At 29.9% G+C, this 18,065-nt stretch overlaps 2 protein-coding genes across 2 annotated transcripts; both read left to right on the top strand.

Moving 5' to 3' along the window:
- Positions 1 to 1,841: 1,841 nt before the first annotated feature.
- LOC119602221 (endocuticle structural glycoprotein SgAbd-9) lies at positions 1,842 to 5,489 on the top strand. Its single transcript, XM_037953613.1, has 3 exons — positions 1,842 to 2,123; positions 4,979 to 5,109; positions 5,176 to 5,489. The coding sequence occupies exons 1-3, from the start codon at positions 2,106 to 2,108 to the stop codon at positions 5,399 to 5,401; spliced, it is 375 nt and encodes a 124-aa protein (XP_037809541.1). The 5' UTR covers positions 1,842 to 2,105; the 3' UTR covers positions 5,402 to 5,489.
- Positions 5,490 to 15,688: 10,199 nt separating this feature from the next.
- Positions 15,689 to 17,584, top strand: LOC119602225 (endocuticle structural glycoprotein SgAbd-9-like). The gene is made up of 3 exons (XM_037953617.1): positions 15,689 to 15,771; positions 17,148 to 17,278; positions 17,351 to 17,584. The coding sequence occupies exons 1-3, from the start codon at positions 15,754 to 15,756 to the stop codon at positions 17,574 to 17,576; spliced, it is 375 nt and encodes a 124-aa protein (XP_037809545.1). The 5' UTR covers positions 15,689 to 15,753; the 3' UTR covers positions 17,577 to 17,584.
- Positions 17,585 to 18,065: the final 481 nt, after the last annotated feature.

Genomic DNA, 18,065 nt, shown 5'->3' on the forward strand with positions numbered 1-18,065 from the left:
TGTGGGTCTATGACCAATATTTCGATGTGTTACAAACGGAATGACAAAATCAATATACCCCCATCTTTTTTGAAAAACTGTAAAAATCGAAATTTGTTCAAATATTCCCGATATTTGTCCGATATTTTGAAACAAATTTTAGTTTTAGAAACTTAATAAATAAGTATGTAATAGGTAATAAAATCATATGAAGGTTTCTAAACTGATTCTCGTTTTGTGATCATAGCTTGAAGAATAGTTAAATTTTTGATAGAAAAATATGTCAAGTTCGAAATATCGTAGGGGAAATCAATATCCATAAATGGTATATATGTATATACTGGGTTCTTATGAAATTCTAAGTCGATTTAGCTATGTCCGTCCATAAAATTCACACAAATTTTTAACCCTGTGACCAAAGTATACATCTGTAAAGAATGAATCCGAATCTGATCTTAAAATTTCTCCAGGACATTTGGGATTTGAGATGTCGTGTCCTGAACATTTGATCATAAAGATATCGGAATTAAATTCTATATAAATAATTTTTTTGTAAATACAAATCATCAGAATTATTTTTCTGGATAGGCCCGTAATTGTTCACTGCTATATAAGGTCCACTTCCGAAAATCAAGTAAACGGACAGAAATGTCAGGATAAAATTCGTCGTGAATGTGTTTAAATTAAATCCGGATTGGTCCATAAAATCGAATTCTGAAACGATATTGGATTTTGTTTTCTAAAAAGTGGACCAAGCTGTGGAAAACTTTCTTAATTTCAATTATATAACTTGGAAATCATAAGATTCAAACTATTTTGTGATTACTTTTATATCCATTTTAAAGATCAAATTTTGAAACAAAAACTTCAAATCAACTCCAGATCTGATAATATTTTTCTAATGGGAAATATACTTTTTTGTTGAATCCTCTTTAGACCCTACACCACTATGGTGTCGACGTTTGATATGTACAAAAAATTGCTATCTCAGGCCAAATCAGTGCAGCGAGCGTCATAGCGGTTTAAGCGGCAAAAGCTATATTGAACCAGTTACTCATTAAGTACAGGATCTACGATCTTGGCATTCAAGAGAAAACAAAAATACCAGTTCCTTCACACTTTGTTTTCAACAAAATTAATTTATTAATTTCTCTATAATTTTAATGACTTAAAAATTTGTGTTTTTTTATATAACGGAATTAACTGTTTTAACTAGTTTATAAGTGAAGAATATTTTTTTAAGACAATAGAAAAGTTAAATAGATATTTTTTTTTTTCAATATCAAGGTTTTTTAAGTATTGATTTATGATTAAACTTAACAATTTCAGAATAAGATTACAATACTGGAATCTAAAAATGACTGGCAGATTAAATAATAATAAACGGGGAAATACCTTTAAACAAAAGTTAAGATAAAAATACAAATTTTAATTTAGTTTGTAAAATATAAATAAAAAAGTATGAATGACCTCTGCTTAGTGTTTCATTTTAGCGGGAAACAACCTTAAGTCATGAATTAAATATTCAATAGAATCATTTATTTTAAATCCGCATATTTATACTATTAGTAGCAAATTTTTGTGTTATTTTAATTAATTTGGGATATTAGGGTATTATTTGTTTTTAGTGTTTATATTTTTGCGTTTCGCATAAAAACAATCTGTGTTTTTATATAGAAAAAATAAAACATTATTAAAAACTATGCAAAAGATTAAAATATTTTTTAAGATACATACGCTCACATTGATACATATATACTAATACTAACATAAAATTAGAGGCAAATTAATACTTGTCGAATTTATTAGACCGGTTTTGTCGCTATACGATGTTGTTATTATTTCATATCTTTAGTTAATGATAGTAGTAACTTTATGGAAAAAATCTACTAAATATAAAATTAATATTGCTAATAGCAAAACGTCAACACAGCAAACACTCAGTAAGAATCTTTGAAAGATCTTTCTGCCCGTCGTTTCATATTTCAAATCAGTCTTTGAGAGTCTTCGTCAAAATACAAAATTTGCCATCCAAACCATTGTGTTAAGTCAAACTATTCTTGAGAATTCAGTCTTCATTGTGATCTTTAGTCAATCAGTCACATACTCATTTATTTCTAAATAAAATGGCATCTGCTAAATTGGTGAGTTGTTGGAACAAAAATAATATTAAATATTTAAATAAAATAAAAAATATTTAAACAATATAATTAAACACACCGCAACGGGATGTTTGCTTTATAATTAAAATGTAATAAAAAGACAACTTAGTGAAATATTTCAATTTAAATACAACAATTACGATTTTCAAATCTAAACTCATGTGATTGATCTATTGTGAATGAATTTTAAAATAAAACAAGTTTTTTTTAATGGAGCAACTATTGAATGAAATATGTGAAATGTAATTAACTAATTATTTAGTAATTGTGTGTATGCAAAATTAAATGCTGCATTTTTTATTTTTAAAACAAATGTATTTTAACTACAGAAACAAATGAAATACATTGTGATAAAGTAAAAGTGATCTTATATTAACAAAAAATCGATCATTACCAATAACCGTTTCTATAATTAATCAGAAACAATGATTATTCATGTTTCGATAAATGTATATTAGCATCACTTTCGATTACTACAGTGCCTCCCAATAAATAGTTTTATAACATAACATTTTGAAACTAAAGTTGTCTCTCTCTTATTTGAATATTCTTCAGTTATTACGACTTGAGATCAGTCATCGGTAGAGAGTGACAAATGATGTCTTTAACGGACTGGTCCATAGTTTAGTCAACAAAAAGGTCGATAGGCCATTCAAAAGACTGACAGATTTGTCCATAGACTAATTTGTATACTTGTTAATAGACTAAACTATAGCTTAGCCTATTGATTAGTACATAAGTCCATAAGGTTTTTCACTGTAACTTAGTACTTTCAATCGTAAAAAGTAATATTTTGTAAATTATCAATAAATTACGAGTAAATGAAAGGGAGTTAAAATGATTATAAAAGCTTTTTACCTATTTCAAATGTAGATTAAATATGATCCACGACAGGCATGGATAAATTTGCTGTCGCGACTTTTCTGAAGTCAGTAGTCTTGCTTTAGTCTATAGTCTAGTCAATAGTCTTGCTTTAATCTATAGTAATCTCTATAGTAATCTAATATATAGTCTAGTCTATAGTCTAGTCTATAGTCTAGTCTATAGTCTAGTCTATAGTCTAGTCTATAGTCTAGTCTATAGTCTAGTCTATAGTCTAGTCTAGTCTAGTCTATAGTCTAGTCTATAGTCTAGTCTATAGTCTAGTCTATAGTCTAGTCTATAGTCTAGTCTATAGTCTAGTCTATAGTCTAGTCTATAGTCTAGTCTATAGTCTAGTCTATAGTCTAGTCTATAGTCTAGTCTATAGTCTAGTCTATAGTCTAGTCTATAGTCTAGTCTATAGTCTAGTCTATAGTCTAGTCTATAGTCTAGTCTATAGTCTAGTCTATAGTCTAGTCTATAGTCTAGTCTATAGTCTAGTCTATAGTCTAGTCTATAGTCTAGTCTATAGTCTAGTCTATAGTCTAGTCTATAGTCTAGTCTATAGTCTAGTCTATAGTCTAGTCTATAGTCTAGTCTATAGTCTAGTCTATAGTCTAGTCTATAGTCTAGTCTATAGTCTAGTCTATAGTCTAGTCTATAGTCTAGTCTATAGTCTAGTCTATAGTCTAGTCTATAGTCTAGTCTATAGTCTAGTCTATAGTCTAGTCTATAGTCTAGTCTATAGTCTAGTCTATAGTCTAGTCTATAGTCTAGTCTATAGTCTAGTCTATAGTCTAGTCTATAGTCTAGTCTATAGTCTAGTCTATAGTCTAGTCTATAGTCTAGTCTAGTCTATAGTCTAGCCTATAGTCTAGTCTATAGTCTAGCCTATAGTCTAGTCTAGTCTAGTCTATAGTCTATAGTCTAGTCTATAGTCTAGTCTATAGTCTAGTCTATAGTATAGTCTATAGTCTAGTCTATAGTCTAGTCTATAGTCTAGTCTATAGTCTAGTCTACAGTCTTGTCTATAGTCTAGTCTATAGTCTTGTCTATAGTCTAGTCTATAGTCTAGTCTATAGTCTAGTCTATAGTCTAGTCTATAGTCTAGTCTAGTCTAGTCTATAGTCTAGTCTATAGTCTAGTCTATAGTCTAGTCTATAGTCTAGTCTATAGTCTAGTCTATAGTCTAGTCTATAGTCTAGTCTATAGTCTAGTCTATAGTCTACTCTATAGTCTAGTCTATAGTCTAGTCTATAGTCTAGTCTATAGTCTAGTCTATAGTCTAGTCTATAGTCTAGTCTATAGTCTAGTCTATAGTCTAGTCTATAGTCTAGTCTATAGTCTAGTCTATAGTCTAGTCTATAGTCTAGTCTATAGTCTAGTCTATAGTCTAGTCTATAGTCTAGTCTATAGTCTAGTCTATAGTCTAGTCTATAGTCTTATAGTCTAGTCTATAGTCTAGTCTATAGTCTTGTCTATAGTCTAGTCTATAGTCTAGTCTATAGTCTAGTCTATAGTCTAGTCTATAGTCTTGTCTATAGTCTAGTCTATAGTCTAGTCTATAGTCTAGTCTAGTCTATGTTCTAGTCTATAGTCTAGTCTAGTCTATAGTCTAGTCTAGTCTATAGTCTAGTCTATAGTCTAGTCTATAGTCTAGTCTATAGTCTAGTCTATAGTCTAGTCTATAGTCTAGTCTATAGTCTAGTCTAGTCTATAGTCTAGTCTATAGTCTAGTCTATAGTCTAGTCTATAGTCTAGCCTATAGTCTAGTCTATAGTATAGTCTATAGTCTAGTCTATAGTCTAGTCTATAGTCTAGTTTAGTTTATAGTCTAGTCTATTATCTAGTTTATAGTCTAGTCTATAGTTTTAAGGGATTCTAGATTCTTGCATAGAAAATACTTATAGTCAAATTGTGGACTGCTGCTGTTAGTAAAGAATTATTTTTAATTTTTATTTAAAATTTTCTTCTAGGTTTTCTTGTGCGCCGTTATGGCCATTCTCTCAGCCACCGCTTCTGCTGGTTTGTTGGACGCCATATTTGTACCCACCATTTTACAAGAGAAATACCAACTTATGCCCACCAAAGAGGGTTATCGTCTTAAGTAAGTTTGATAAAACCTAAATAAGTTATTATTGTATTCTTTACTATTTATTTTAACTTTTTACAGCTTACAAGAACCCGATGGCAGCTCACGCGAAGAAGTAGGTATGGTCATTAATCCCGGCACACCCGAAGAAGAATTAGTTGTTATGGGTACCTATACTGTGTACGATGAAAAGACTGATACTGAAACCGTTACCATGTATACCGCCGATAAGGATGGTTACAAATCTCGTTATATGCTTAAGAACCGTAGATTGAGTCCTGGCTCTTTGAAATCATTGTCTGGTTAAACTTGTTTTAATTAAAAAAATGATAAATGTTTTTTTTTTTTGTAAATTGTAAATGATTGTTAAATAATAAAATGATGAGTTAAATATATTGTTTGTTTTTTAATATTGTTATAAATTATTTGAAGATTCTGTTGGTTATACAAAACTGGTTTAAAATAATTGTGTGTTTGTTTAAAAAGAAATTCTATACAAATATGTATAAAATTATTAAAGAATTAGTTGAAATTTTAGACAATGACCAAATATTAAAACATGAATTCGTATGTTATTATATAAATCTCTAGTTAAAACATGTTTCTGATGATGATATCGTTTGATGATGCCAAAATTTGTTAAGCATGAAACCTAGAAAATAAATGTTAGTGAAGAAGAAGTTTTTTATTAGCTTGTGCTCTTTGACAAGGTCAATGTTGAGTTCATATTTTCACCATTAATTTGAACAAGTTATGATTATTATATGATTTTTGTATTACTAAAGTATTGAATTATAAGCTTCACACATTAAACTACAATTACTAGTTGAGGTTTTATTGATATTCTTAGTTTTCATATTTTTTTTAATTTATTTTTGGTTTTCATTTGAATTTACGACTACTTGGATTTCTTGATATTTATACCAATTATTTAATTTGACATAATCCTCAATATTTGCTCGAAGGTTATCTTGTTTTTTTTTTTTAATAAATGATTTGAATATATATTCAAATTCTAATCATGCGTGTATTACAAGCCACTAAGCAAACAGAAGTGTCAAATTAAATTGGTTTCGTTTGTCAAAATACATATATTTTTGTAGTAATTCTAGATGGCCTTAATTTATGGTCAATGGCTAAAAGTGTAGCACATTTTTGGAAAAGTTTTTTCGGAAAAAAAACTAGCGGATTAAAGAAAAGATTACACAGGCCAACAAAATTTGGAATAAGTCGAAATCCAGATTCCTAGTGTATACTTTCTTAGAGAATGAAGTTGCAGATGAAATAAAGATTTACAAATTTAAGGTATTGTCGTGCTGTTACGTCTCAAATATGGCCAAAAATAGGATTTTTTCAAAGATTTTACAGAATATCTCGAAAATCGGATGTGTTTTCTGAGGCCAGTTTTGGATTCAGAGTTGCTCAATCGTTTACAAAAAATTGAGATTAAACACTGCTCAATCGTTTAGAGCTGTATACTTTGGTCTATGTGTTATTTTAAACAAGTAAGTATGTCTGTAATGATTAACAGTTGTAAACGATCGAGAGATATTCAACGACTTTTAGTGAGGGATAACCAAATTGGATCATCATTGATTTTAGTAAGTATAGTCTGACTTAAAGTGAGAAAAATATTCGTCAAATAACATACGATTTACAAATACATATGTACCTATAGTTTGGGCAGATTTTGAAACGATGGAGGCTGGTCAACAAATAGTGAACCCTCGTAGTTCCCAGTATTCACATATTTTGAAATATACTATTAATGACTTCTATTAATAGTTAAACTTTAATTTAGCACTTATTTAAAAACACTTAAAGTCGTTATATACCATTAAAGGCGCTGCGAATTATGGCCCCAGGTAAAATGGCCCCAAAATATAAAACGAAAAATTGCCCCAATGTTGGGGTCAAAATTCATTATGAAGTATAACCCTAACATTTTTTAAGAAAAATCACCCCAAAATTAATGAAAAATCTCCCCAAGGTTGAAATGAAAAGTGGCCCCAAATATTGGGTTAATTTTTCGTAATGAACAATTACCCCAAAAACGTAAATGAAATTTCACCCCATTTAATTTTAATTCAAATATAGGTGACGTGTCATAAAGTCCAGTGTCATATTTTCCATGGGCGTTATGACTCACTAAATTGAGTCTAGTGTCCATGGACGTTATAACAATTTCAAAAGTGTCACAATGCATAAAGTCTATGGATTTCAAAGAGTCCATTTATCAAAAGAAGGCTTAATTTAGCGAAGCCGGTATTCGAAATACCCCAGAGTTTAAAACCTCTGCGCCCGGCCGAAGGCCGGCTATACAGAAAACTTTTTAAATGGAAACCAAAATGCAACATACACCAAATTTAGGATAAATTCCTTTGGGGGTAAGAATGTCCCTTTCATAAATTCTTTACAAATTTTCAAATACAGTTCTGTTTTAAAAGTGATACAATGTCAATGGACATTATAACACTTTTAAAAATTGTCATAACGTCCATGGACACTATGAAACTTTTTGGTGTGTCATAACGTCAATGGACATTATGACATCCCACCTCAAATATAAGCTAACATATTTATAAAATTTCATATTTAATAATTTTTGTTGTATTTTTATTAAATGTTTGTTAATTTTGAACATTCTTGAAATATTTTTTGTAAAAATATGTTCAAAATTAACAAACATTTTATGAAAATACAACAAATATTATTACATAAAATATTTTTTAATAAAAAATATCGCGCGATAATGTTCTGATTTTTTATAAAATATTAATAAATAGTAATAATGAAAGATCACCCCTAATTATATGGTTTTTTAGGTCCCTTTTTAATATTTTAATATTCACGTATTTTACAAAATTTAAGAATGAAAATTAGCACCAAAGGAAAAAAGTTTTGTTTTGGGGTATTTCTTCATTTCACAACATTGGGGTCATTTTTATTTTTTTGCAAAATGCAGTATTACCCCAAATGTAAAAATGTTGAAATACCCCAAAAAATATATATAAAAAAAAACAAAAGTTTCGTGTTTTTGTTTCCTGTATCTTTGTTGGGGCCATATTTCGTTTTACGTTTTGGGGCCATTTTACCTGGGGCCATAATTCGCAGCGCCACCATTAAACACCCACCTGTTAAATATTTTAATTCCATTGATTATATAAATGATGATTTATCTAAATATTTCAGTAAACATCTTTGATACTCTTACTCTTGGACAATAAAAAAAAAACAATTAGCATTTAATCATTAGACATATTAAAAGGTCAAGTTCAGCATGTGTGTTTTTGTTATTTTTTTTTAAGTACTCATTCAAACGTTTTTGTTTTTGTAATAAAATTACAATTTTATTTCTTTGATTTTTTTTTGCACGACTATATAAGATTAGTTTGTATGTATTAGTCTTAGAAATGATCAGTAGTATTTGTATACAAATGTTGAAATCAATAATTTTCTCAATTCATTTGTTTAATCTTTATGAGAAGATCATGTGCATTTGGAAGATTGACTTATCGTTTTGAAAATTGCGTGTTGTAAAATTCGTGAATATTTAAATGTTTTGAATTCTTATTATGCATTTTTGACAAATTTATTTACATACATATTTAAAGTTTAAAGTCATCATCGTTATTGTTGCAAAAATGTTGCAGTATGTTCCCCAACAGTTTTATAAGTAGTCAATGTATCATTTTTAGGAGTCACTGTATATCGACTTTTTGAACTATTGCACATGATAATTTTTCACAGTTTTAAATGTTAAACATTGAACATATTAGTTTTTTTGATTAATTTTTTACAGTATAGTTGATTTATAGACTTCAACTTTTTTACACCAAAATCATGGACCAACAATTTCAATACCAAACAAATACTATAATTAGTTATTTTTGTGGAATCACCCTAATGTACACATTTTACTAATTACATTCTTAACTGACATAAAACAACTATTTAGCAAGCAAACTTTGTTAATATGTCTAATTTAAATATTATTTTCATTTATAAGTTAAAATACAATTTTATAAGAAAACAAGTCAGAGTACTATATATTCGAATGTGCTGAATCAAAAATGTTTAAGAATCGATGAAACTGAGTTAAATTTTTTTAAATTTTTGTTAAGTTTTAAAAATAAGTAAATGTTTTATTACATTTCGTTATAATTTACCAAAATACTAGTAGGTATGTTCAAAATTGCTGCCCATTAGCCTATTGCCGCAAAAAGTACCAGTTAAAGAATGAAAAAGTACCAAAATGACCCTTTTTATAAGTTCTCATTTACTCCGGACTCCACATGCTTAATTTTAGGTTTCTAAAGTCAATTTTATAGAAAACTAAAAAAGTATCAATTAAAGAAGGAAAAATAGCATTTAATGTTTTGTTTTATAAACTAAGAAAAAGAACAACATTTACTTTATTGTTGTTGTTATTTCGTTTTCAGAGGTCGTCTCGGATTCTTGCTCACGGATCGTTATTTATGGATCAATTTTATTGATTTCAAATAGGAAACTTCTCGAAAGCATGTCTGATAGAATTGTTGAAGATTTGGATCCTGAAGATATCTGGGATCTTCAGAAAAGGGCGAGTCCAATTGATTTTGGTTGATATAAGTCCATTATATCGCCTAGCTCCCATACAACCGGACTGCCTAACATGTATTTTGATGCAGTGGACTATTTTCAATCAAAAAGTCGATTTTACAGTTTTTTAGCTGTTACGCGCTTTTACATTTCAGGTGACGATATATATGCTGCTCAAGAAGCTGAAGGGTATTAAAATAGAACAGATTTGTCATAGAAGGGGATATTCTTTTTTATATCCACCATCAAAAAGATGGGGGGTATATTGTTTTTGTCACTCCATTTGTAACACATCGAAATATTGGTCTAAGACCCAGAAAAGTATATATATTCTTGATCCTCATTAGATTCTAAGACGAGCTGGCCATGTCCGTCCGTCTGTCTGTTCGTCTGTTGAAAACACGATAGTGTCCGAACGGAAAAGGCTAGAGGGCTTAAAACTTCCACAAATACTTTTTATTGATGCAAGTTGTTTGGTATTGAAAATGGCCAATATCGGTCCACGTTTTCGCATGGCCCCCATACAGGGTCCCCTTCAGAAAATGGCTTTAACGCTCATTACCGGTTTGTAAATATCAGTACAGCGATGATATTCGACATATATACGTTTTTATAAACGAAAATCGTACTGCAGAATTGTACAAAGATCACCTGACCCTTCTCCCTATATAAGGTCCCATTCAGAAAATGATTTTAACGGTCATTACTGGCTTAAAGATACGAGTAGATCTAAGAAATTCGACACAAACAAGTTTTATGGGAACTTAAACCTTCCAACCGACTTCGATTAGTGTTGGTCGGAAACAGTTCCTACCTCCCATTTAAGATCAGAAAACAACTTTTACGCTCATTATTGGTTAATAATACGAGAACAGTGATGAAATTCGATATAAAAAAGTTTTATAGGAACTGAAATCTTTCTACCGAATTTGATGAGGAACGGTCGATGCCTGACCCAACCCCCATAGACGGGTTTCTTCAGAAAATTACTTCAAAGCTCATGACTGAATTAAAGATTCGAATACAGCTATTAAATTGTTGTATAAACCGATGAGGATAAGTCCAGAATTGACTCTACCCCCATAAAAAATTTGACAAAAACGATTTGTTTTTAAAAATGAATATTTTTAATTCTGAAGAGTACGGTCCATACTTAAGCCCTCATTAAAGGCCTTCTTCCAAATATTCCAAAAATTAGAAAATTGTTTCGATAATAACAAAAGCATAGATTCTTAAATATTAAAGTTTATTTATAAAGAAGCATTCTTTTTATCAATGATTTGATGATGGGTATATAAGATTCGGCACAGCCGAATATAACACTTTTACTTGTTATTATTCCTATTCATTGCTGCGATATTACTTCACCTTATTCTTAACACCAAATCCGAATTTAATAGCTATTTTAACATTTGCTTTATAATTAAATAACAATTTGTAAAATGTGCAAAATTTTATGAAATAAATAATAAATGATGTGCAATTAATTAAGATATAAACAAATAACTTTTTAAGTATTTTTTTTTTCATTCATAAGAAATTTTGTAAATAATTTAAAAGTAATTAAACCACAACTAATGTGTTTAAAAATTCACGTCATTAGAAACATTTAAAATGATATACTGTAAAATACATACATAGAAGGAGAGGATATGTGAAGCTTTTTGGCACATTATTATTTGAAAAATATTAATAAAAAACAAAGTTGAAATTTTAATATGTAGTTCGAGTGTAAACAATGTATGGAACGACATGTGAGTCAAACTGACTCATCCGTTTTGCAGGCAATATGCTCCATAAACTGTTTAGAAGAAAATAATTTATGGAAAAAATTACAGCAATTTTGAATCATTTATGAATATTGTGATAACAAATCTTCACAAATATGAAAAAAATAATATATATGCATGTTGTAATTTATTTATTGTTCATAGGTACATGTCCATTATAAAATTTTAAAATACTAAATAAAATACTAATAATAAAAAAATCACTAATAATAAACGCTTCATTAGTTTAATTTACTTTATTTAAAAAAAAGTATTAATTAGGAATATTTTAAACAAGTTTGGTAATAATTATACTAACATTTAAAAAGTATTTATGCATTTGCAATTAATAAATGTCATTTTATACATATTTATTAAATTTTTCATGTTTTAATGTTGATTTAAAGTAATAACCAATGTTGACAGGAGTTTCAGGAATAAAAGGCTAAACCGGACATTAAAAAGGTACAGAAAAGACTTAAATGCTTAAAAAAGAAGGCTAGAAAATGGCTAAGAAAATGGCTAACTTTTAAGTATTCTAATCGGCTTAGAATCATTTCATTTCATGTTCATGGACGTTATGACACACTAAATTGAGTCATAGTATCAATGGACGTCTTTCTAGCAATGTCCATGAGCAATGTGATATAGTCCATTTATCAAAAAAAAACTTACTTTAACGAAGCCGTTATTCGGAATACCCCAGAGTTTAAATGACGCTTATGTTCAAAATGTGTCCATGGACATCATGACACTGGACATAATGACACGCCACCAATAAATCCACAAACTTTTACGGAGATCGCTCCATATTTGCCTCTTTCAGCTAATTAGGTTTTCGTCAATAAATTGTTTAAATCTTGTTGTATTAATTTCTGTTACAGAATAACATCATGCATACACCAACACCAACATGGAAAGAACTAACTAAATTTAGTGAAAGATTTATCAATATAAAATACTTGAACCGGCTTACAAAAATACTATAAGAGCATTTATTATTTGTAATCAACACTGTTAAAGCAGCATTTTAACAGAATTTATTATATATGTACATTTGACTGTGTTCTGTAACTACCAACCGTTAGATGGCACTGTATGATTTTTTTTTATAAGTTGCCAAAAAAGTGCCCAATGTTTTTGGTCAAAGATATTTTACTACTTTCTCAATTCCAGCTTTATTTAATGAACTGCGGCCAATTTTAAGTTTCTTATATAAAAATTTATTTTTCATAGGAAATGTGATTGATTTTGACATTTTTTTCAGTTGGAGAGTTATTTAATGATCTACGGAATATAGACTATACTACACTAGTCTACAGATTAGACTACATACTCGACTTTAGACTAGACTAGATTAATATAGACTATAGCCTAGATTGTAGACTTAACTATGGCATAGACTATAGACTAGACTATATACTAGTCTATAAACTAGTCTATAAACTAGTCAATAGAATAGACTGTAGACTAGACTATAGACTAGACTATAGACTAGACTATAGCCTAGACTATAGACTAGACTATAGACGAGACTATAGACTAGACTATAGACTAGACTATAGACTAGACTATAGACTAGACTATAGACTAGACTATAGACTAGACTATAGACTAGACTATAGACTAGACTATAGACTAGACTATAGACTAGACTATAGACTAGACTATAGACTAGACTATAGACTAGACTATAGACTAGACTATAGACTAGACTATATACAAGACTATAGACTAGAGTATAGACTAGACTATATACTAGACTATAGACTAGACTATAGACTAGACTAGACTATAGACTAGACTATAGACTAGACTATAGACTAGACTATAGACTAGACTATAGACTAGACTATAGACTAGACTATAGACTAGACTATAGACTAGACTATATACTAGACTATAGACTAGACTATAGACTAGACTATAGACTAGACTGTAGACTAGACTATAGACTAGACTATAGACTAGACTATAGACTAGACTATAGACTAGACTATAGACTAGACTATAGACTAGACTAGACTAGACTAGACTAGACTATAGACTAGACTATAGACTAGACATAGACTAGACTATAGACTAGACTATAGACTAGACTATAGACTAGACTATAGACTAGACTATAGACTAGACTATAGACTAGACTATAGACTAGACTATAGACTAGACTATAGACTAGACTATAGACTAGACTATAGACTAGACTATAGACTAGACTATAGACTAGACTATAGACTAGACTATAGACTAGACTATAGACTAGACTATAGACTAGACTATAGACTAGACTATAGACTAGACTATAGACTAGACTATAGACTAGACTATAGACTAGACTATAGACTAGACTATAGACTAGACTATAGACTAGACTATAGACTAGACTATAGACTAGACTATAGACTAGACTATAGACTAGACTATAGACTAGACTATAGACTAGACTATAGACTAGACTATAGACTAGACTATAGACTAGACTATAGACTAGACTATAGACTAGACTATAGACTAGACTATAGACTAGACTAGACTAGACTAGACTAGACTATAGACTAGACTATAGACTAGACTATAGACTAGACTATAGACTAGACTATAGACTAGACTATAGACTAGACTATAGACTAGACTATAGACTAGACTATAGACTAGACTATAGACTAGACTATAGACTAGACTATAGACTCGACATAGACTAGGACTATAGACTAGACTATAGACTAGACTATAGACTAGACTATAGACTAGACTATAGACTAGACTATAGACTAGACTATAGACTAGACTATAGACTAGACTATAGACTAGACTATAGACTAGACTATAGACTAGACTATAGACTAGACTATAGACTAGACTATAGACTAGACTATAGACTAGACTATAGACCTAGACTATAGACTAGACTATAGACTAGACTATAGACTAGACTATAGACTAGACTATAGACTAGACTATAGACTAGACTATAGACTAGACTAGACTAGACTATATACAGATACTAGACTATAGACTAGACTATAGACTAGACTATAGACTAGACTATAGACTAGACTATAGACTAGACTATAGACTAGACTATAGACTAGACTATAGACTAGACTATAGACTAGACTATAGACTAGACTATAGACTAGACTATAGACTAGACTATAGACTAGACTATAGACTAGACTATAGACTAGACTATAGACTAGACTATAGACTAGACTATAGACTAGACTATAGACTAGACTATAGACTAGACTATAGACTAGACTATAGACTAGACTATAGACTAGACTATAGACTAGACTATAGACTAGACTATAGACTAGACTATAGACTAGACTATAGACTAGACTATAGACTAGACTATAGACTAGACTATAGACTAGACTATAGACTAGACTATAGACTAGACTATAGACTAGACTATAGACTAGACTATAGACTAGACTATAGACTAGACTATAGACTAGACTATAGACTAGACTATAGACTAGACTATAGACTAGACTATAGACTAGACTATAGACTAGACTATAGACTAGACTATAGACTAGACTATAGACTAGACTATAGACTAGACTATAGACTATACTATAGACTAGACTATAGACTAGACTATAGACTAGACTATAGACTAGACTACAGACTAGACTATAGACTACACTATAGACTACACTATAGACTAGACTATAGACTAGACTACAGACTACACTATAGACTAAACTATATACTAGACTATAGACTAGACTATAGACTACACTATACACTAGACTATAGACTGTGATTTAAATAGTAAAGATTAATTACTTATAAATTTTATTTCTTAAAATAGGTACGACGATATGTAAGACTTATTATACATTGATAACTGAATTTTAAGTTATAAATGTCTTGTAGTAAATATATGTAAATATTCGTATTACAACAAAAAATTACTTTAGCCGTAATCAATTTATCAGATTTATTAAGCATTTTAACGTTTCCGACATTATTCATCATTATTATTTATTATGTTAATAACTATCATTGTAATGATAGTGACTAATTAAAACAAATAAATGCAATATTCTTAAGTTTAACACAGAAATGTCAACAGCATTCAGAATGAATATTTGTAAAATCTTTGTATTTTATTTTACAAATTGCACTTTAAGAGTCTTCGTCATGTCAAGAAGTTGTAAGAAAATGCAGTTTTCAAACTATTGTTTTAGGTCTTACTATTCTTAAGAAATCAGTCTTCATTGTGTTGTTAAAACAATCAGACACATTTAATCGACAATTTCTTAGAATATTTAAAAATAAGCAATAAAAAATGACACCTGTTAAATTGGTGAGTTGTGAGGAAATCTTCGTGGAGGAAACTATTAAAAAAATAATCAAATAAAACCTAATTGAATAATATTATTACTGAAGTGATCGTTACTGGAAGTTTTCCATTAAATTAAGAAACAAAAAAAAAAAAAAAATTATGGAATTTTTCAATCCTCGAGCTATTCAATCTCTGACCATTGCTGCCCCGTTGTTTAACTTTCGGGATGTAAAAACATCACTTCCATTTGAATGTCTGCCGGGACTATAAAGAGTATGTTGATGGAGATAATGTTGGTTAAAGACTGTGAAGTCGCCGAGACAACAGATTCCCCACAGACGAGTGACGGTTGGACCATGAGTTGGAAATGAGTTAGTGTCAAGTGTATATGATACGTGATGGATGTAGGGGTATATGAGAGTTTCGGATGTTTTTCACAATGAGTGTGTCGGATGAATGTGAAGTGTTCTAGGTTAAAAGGCGATGGATGTAAGGTATCTTGTACAAATGACACAATTGAGTTTCCTTGTCCGGAAATTGTGTGTCTTGTTAGTAAGAATCGATCTACCCATTACTTCTCTAGATGCTGTTGCCGACTTAATAGAGTCGTAAACGGAAGTCATGTTTTTGCATCTTGTAAGTTAAACAGCGGGACAGCAAGAATGTATACTCCGCCGTGACCGATCATATAACACCCTACACCAGTTATGAATATTAAATGTGATTTATTTTTCATAATAAAGTATTTATCTTCAATATTACTTTGTTTCCGATATTAATATGTGTGCTATGGTCAAATATGGACCGATCCCGATAAAATGTATATATATATTTTGTTAAATTTCATCGCAATATTAGTGTTTAGAGGCCCGATATTTACGAAATTTAGCAAGGTCATTAGGCTTGTATAAAACATAATTATGAGCTCAAAAGCCCTTTTCGAGGGGTTCTATTGTATGGGGGCTAGGTGAAAAAAGGTGTATGTGCCAAATTTTATCCAATTATCTTGAAAATTGCGATCCGTACTTGCGTACGAGATATATATGGACAACCAGCCAGCCAGACGGACGGACACTCAGAAAACAATTCTAAGCCGTTTGTTATACTTTAAGCTGGGTATAGGACGAATATATTTTCAACCAAATAGGTTGATTTTGGAACAAAGAAAGTGTGATAGAAAAATGAGCTTCCTTTTCGACCTAAAAAACGGATTTTTTAAGCAAGAAATTTTAATTTTCTCAAGATTTCAATTAAAAATTAACTTGCGAAAATGAGTGATGACTTCTTATTTTTTAATTAATCATATTTCAACAAAGTTAAAACGATTTTAGTTCAGGCTTTCGACCAAAAATATAATTCTTAAATAAACTTTAACTTTATTAATTTCTTTATTTCAGATTTTTTTAAGCCTCTTAATGATAGTTCTTACGGGAACCACTTTTGGCGGTTTATTGGACGCCATATTTATACCCACCATTTTACAAGAGAAATACCAACTTATGCCCACCATGGAGGGTTATCGTCTAAAGTAAGTTTTTTTTTAATTAATAACCAATCTTATTTTTTATCTAATTTTTTTATTAACTATATAACTTTTCAGTTTAGAAGAACCAGATGGCAGCAAACGTGAAGAAGTGGGCATGGTTATTAACCCCGGCACACCCGAAGAAGAATTAGTGGTTATGGGTACCTATTCAGTGTACGATGAAAAGACTGACACCGATACTGTAACTATGTATACCGCCGATAAGGATGGCTATAAGCCCCGTTATATGCTTAAAAATCGTAAATTGAGTGCTAACACACTAAAGTCAATGGTTGGTTAACAGCTGGTTAAATAACAGTTAATATTATAATTATGTGTTTTTATACTCTTTACCATAAATAAATAAGTTTATGATCTCTTTTAAAATTTTGACAAAATTTGTAGATTCATACGGGGAAAGGTGTGGATTCTATGTTCATCTATTGATTAAAATAGGATTTTCAAAATCTCATGTTATGGAAAACCTATGAATCAATATATGTAAGTATGCATGTATGTGTATGTATCTGTATAAGTATTACTCGTGAATATGAGAATAATTCGGAGTAATTGTTAATTTTTATGTTATAATTTTATTTTGAAGAAATACAAAATATGTATGATGTACTTATATGTAGTTAACATTTATTTCACGAAGACCACCCATATCACCCGTAAAATGTTCGTAAGCACATTTTTAATTATAATTATGTTAATAAAATAACTTTGCTTAAATCGTACTATTAGCAATTAAATCATGTGCATTGAAAGTTCAAGTTCAGGTTTTTTT

The sequence above is a fragment of the Lucilia sericata genome, unplaced genomic scaffold (genome assembly GCF_015586225.1).
Source record: "Lucilia sericata isolate MDLA Ls3-8-SP2 unplaced genomic scaffold, ASM1558622v1 Contig000215F_arrow, whole genome shotgun sequence".
NCBI lineage: Eukaryota > Metazoa > Arthropoda > Insecta > Diptera > Calliphoridae > Lucilia > Lucilia sericata.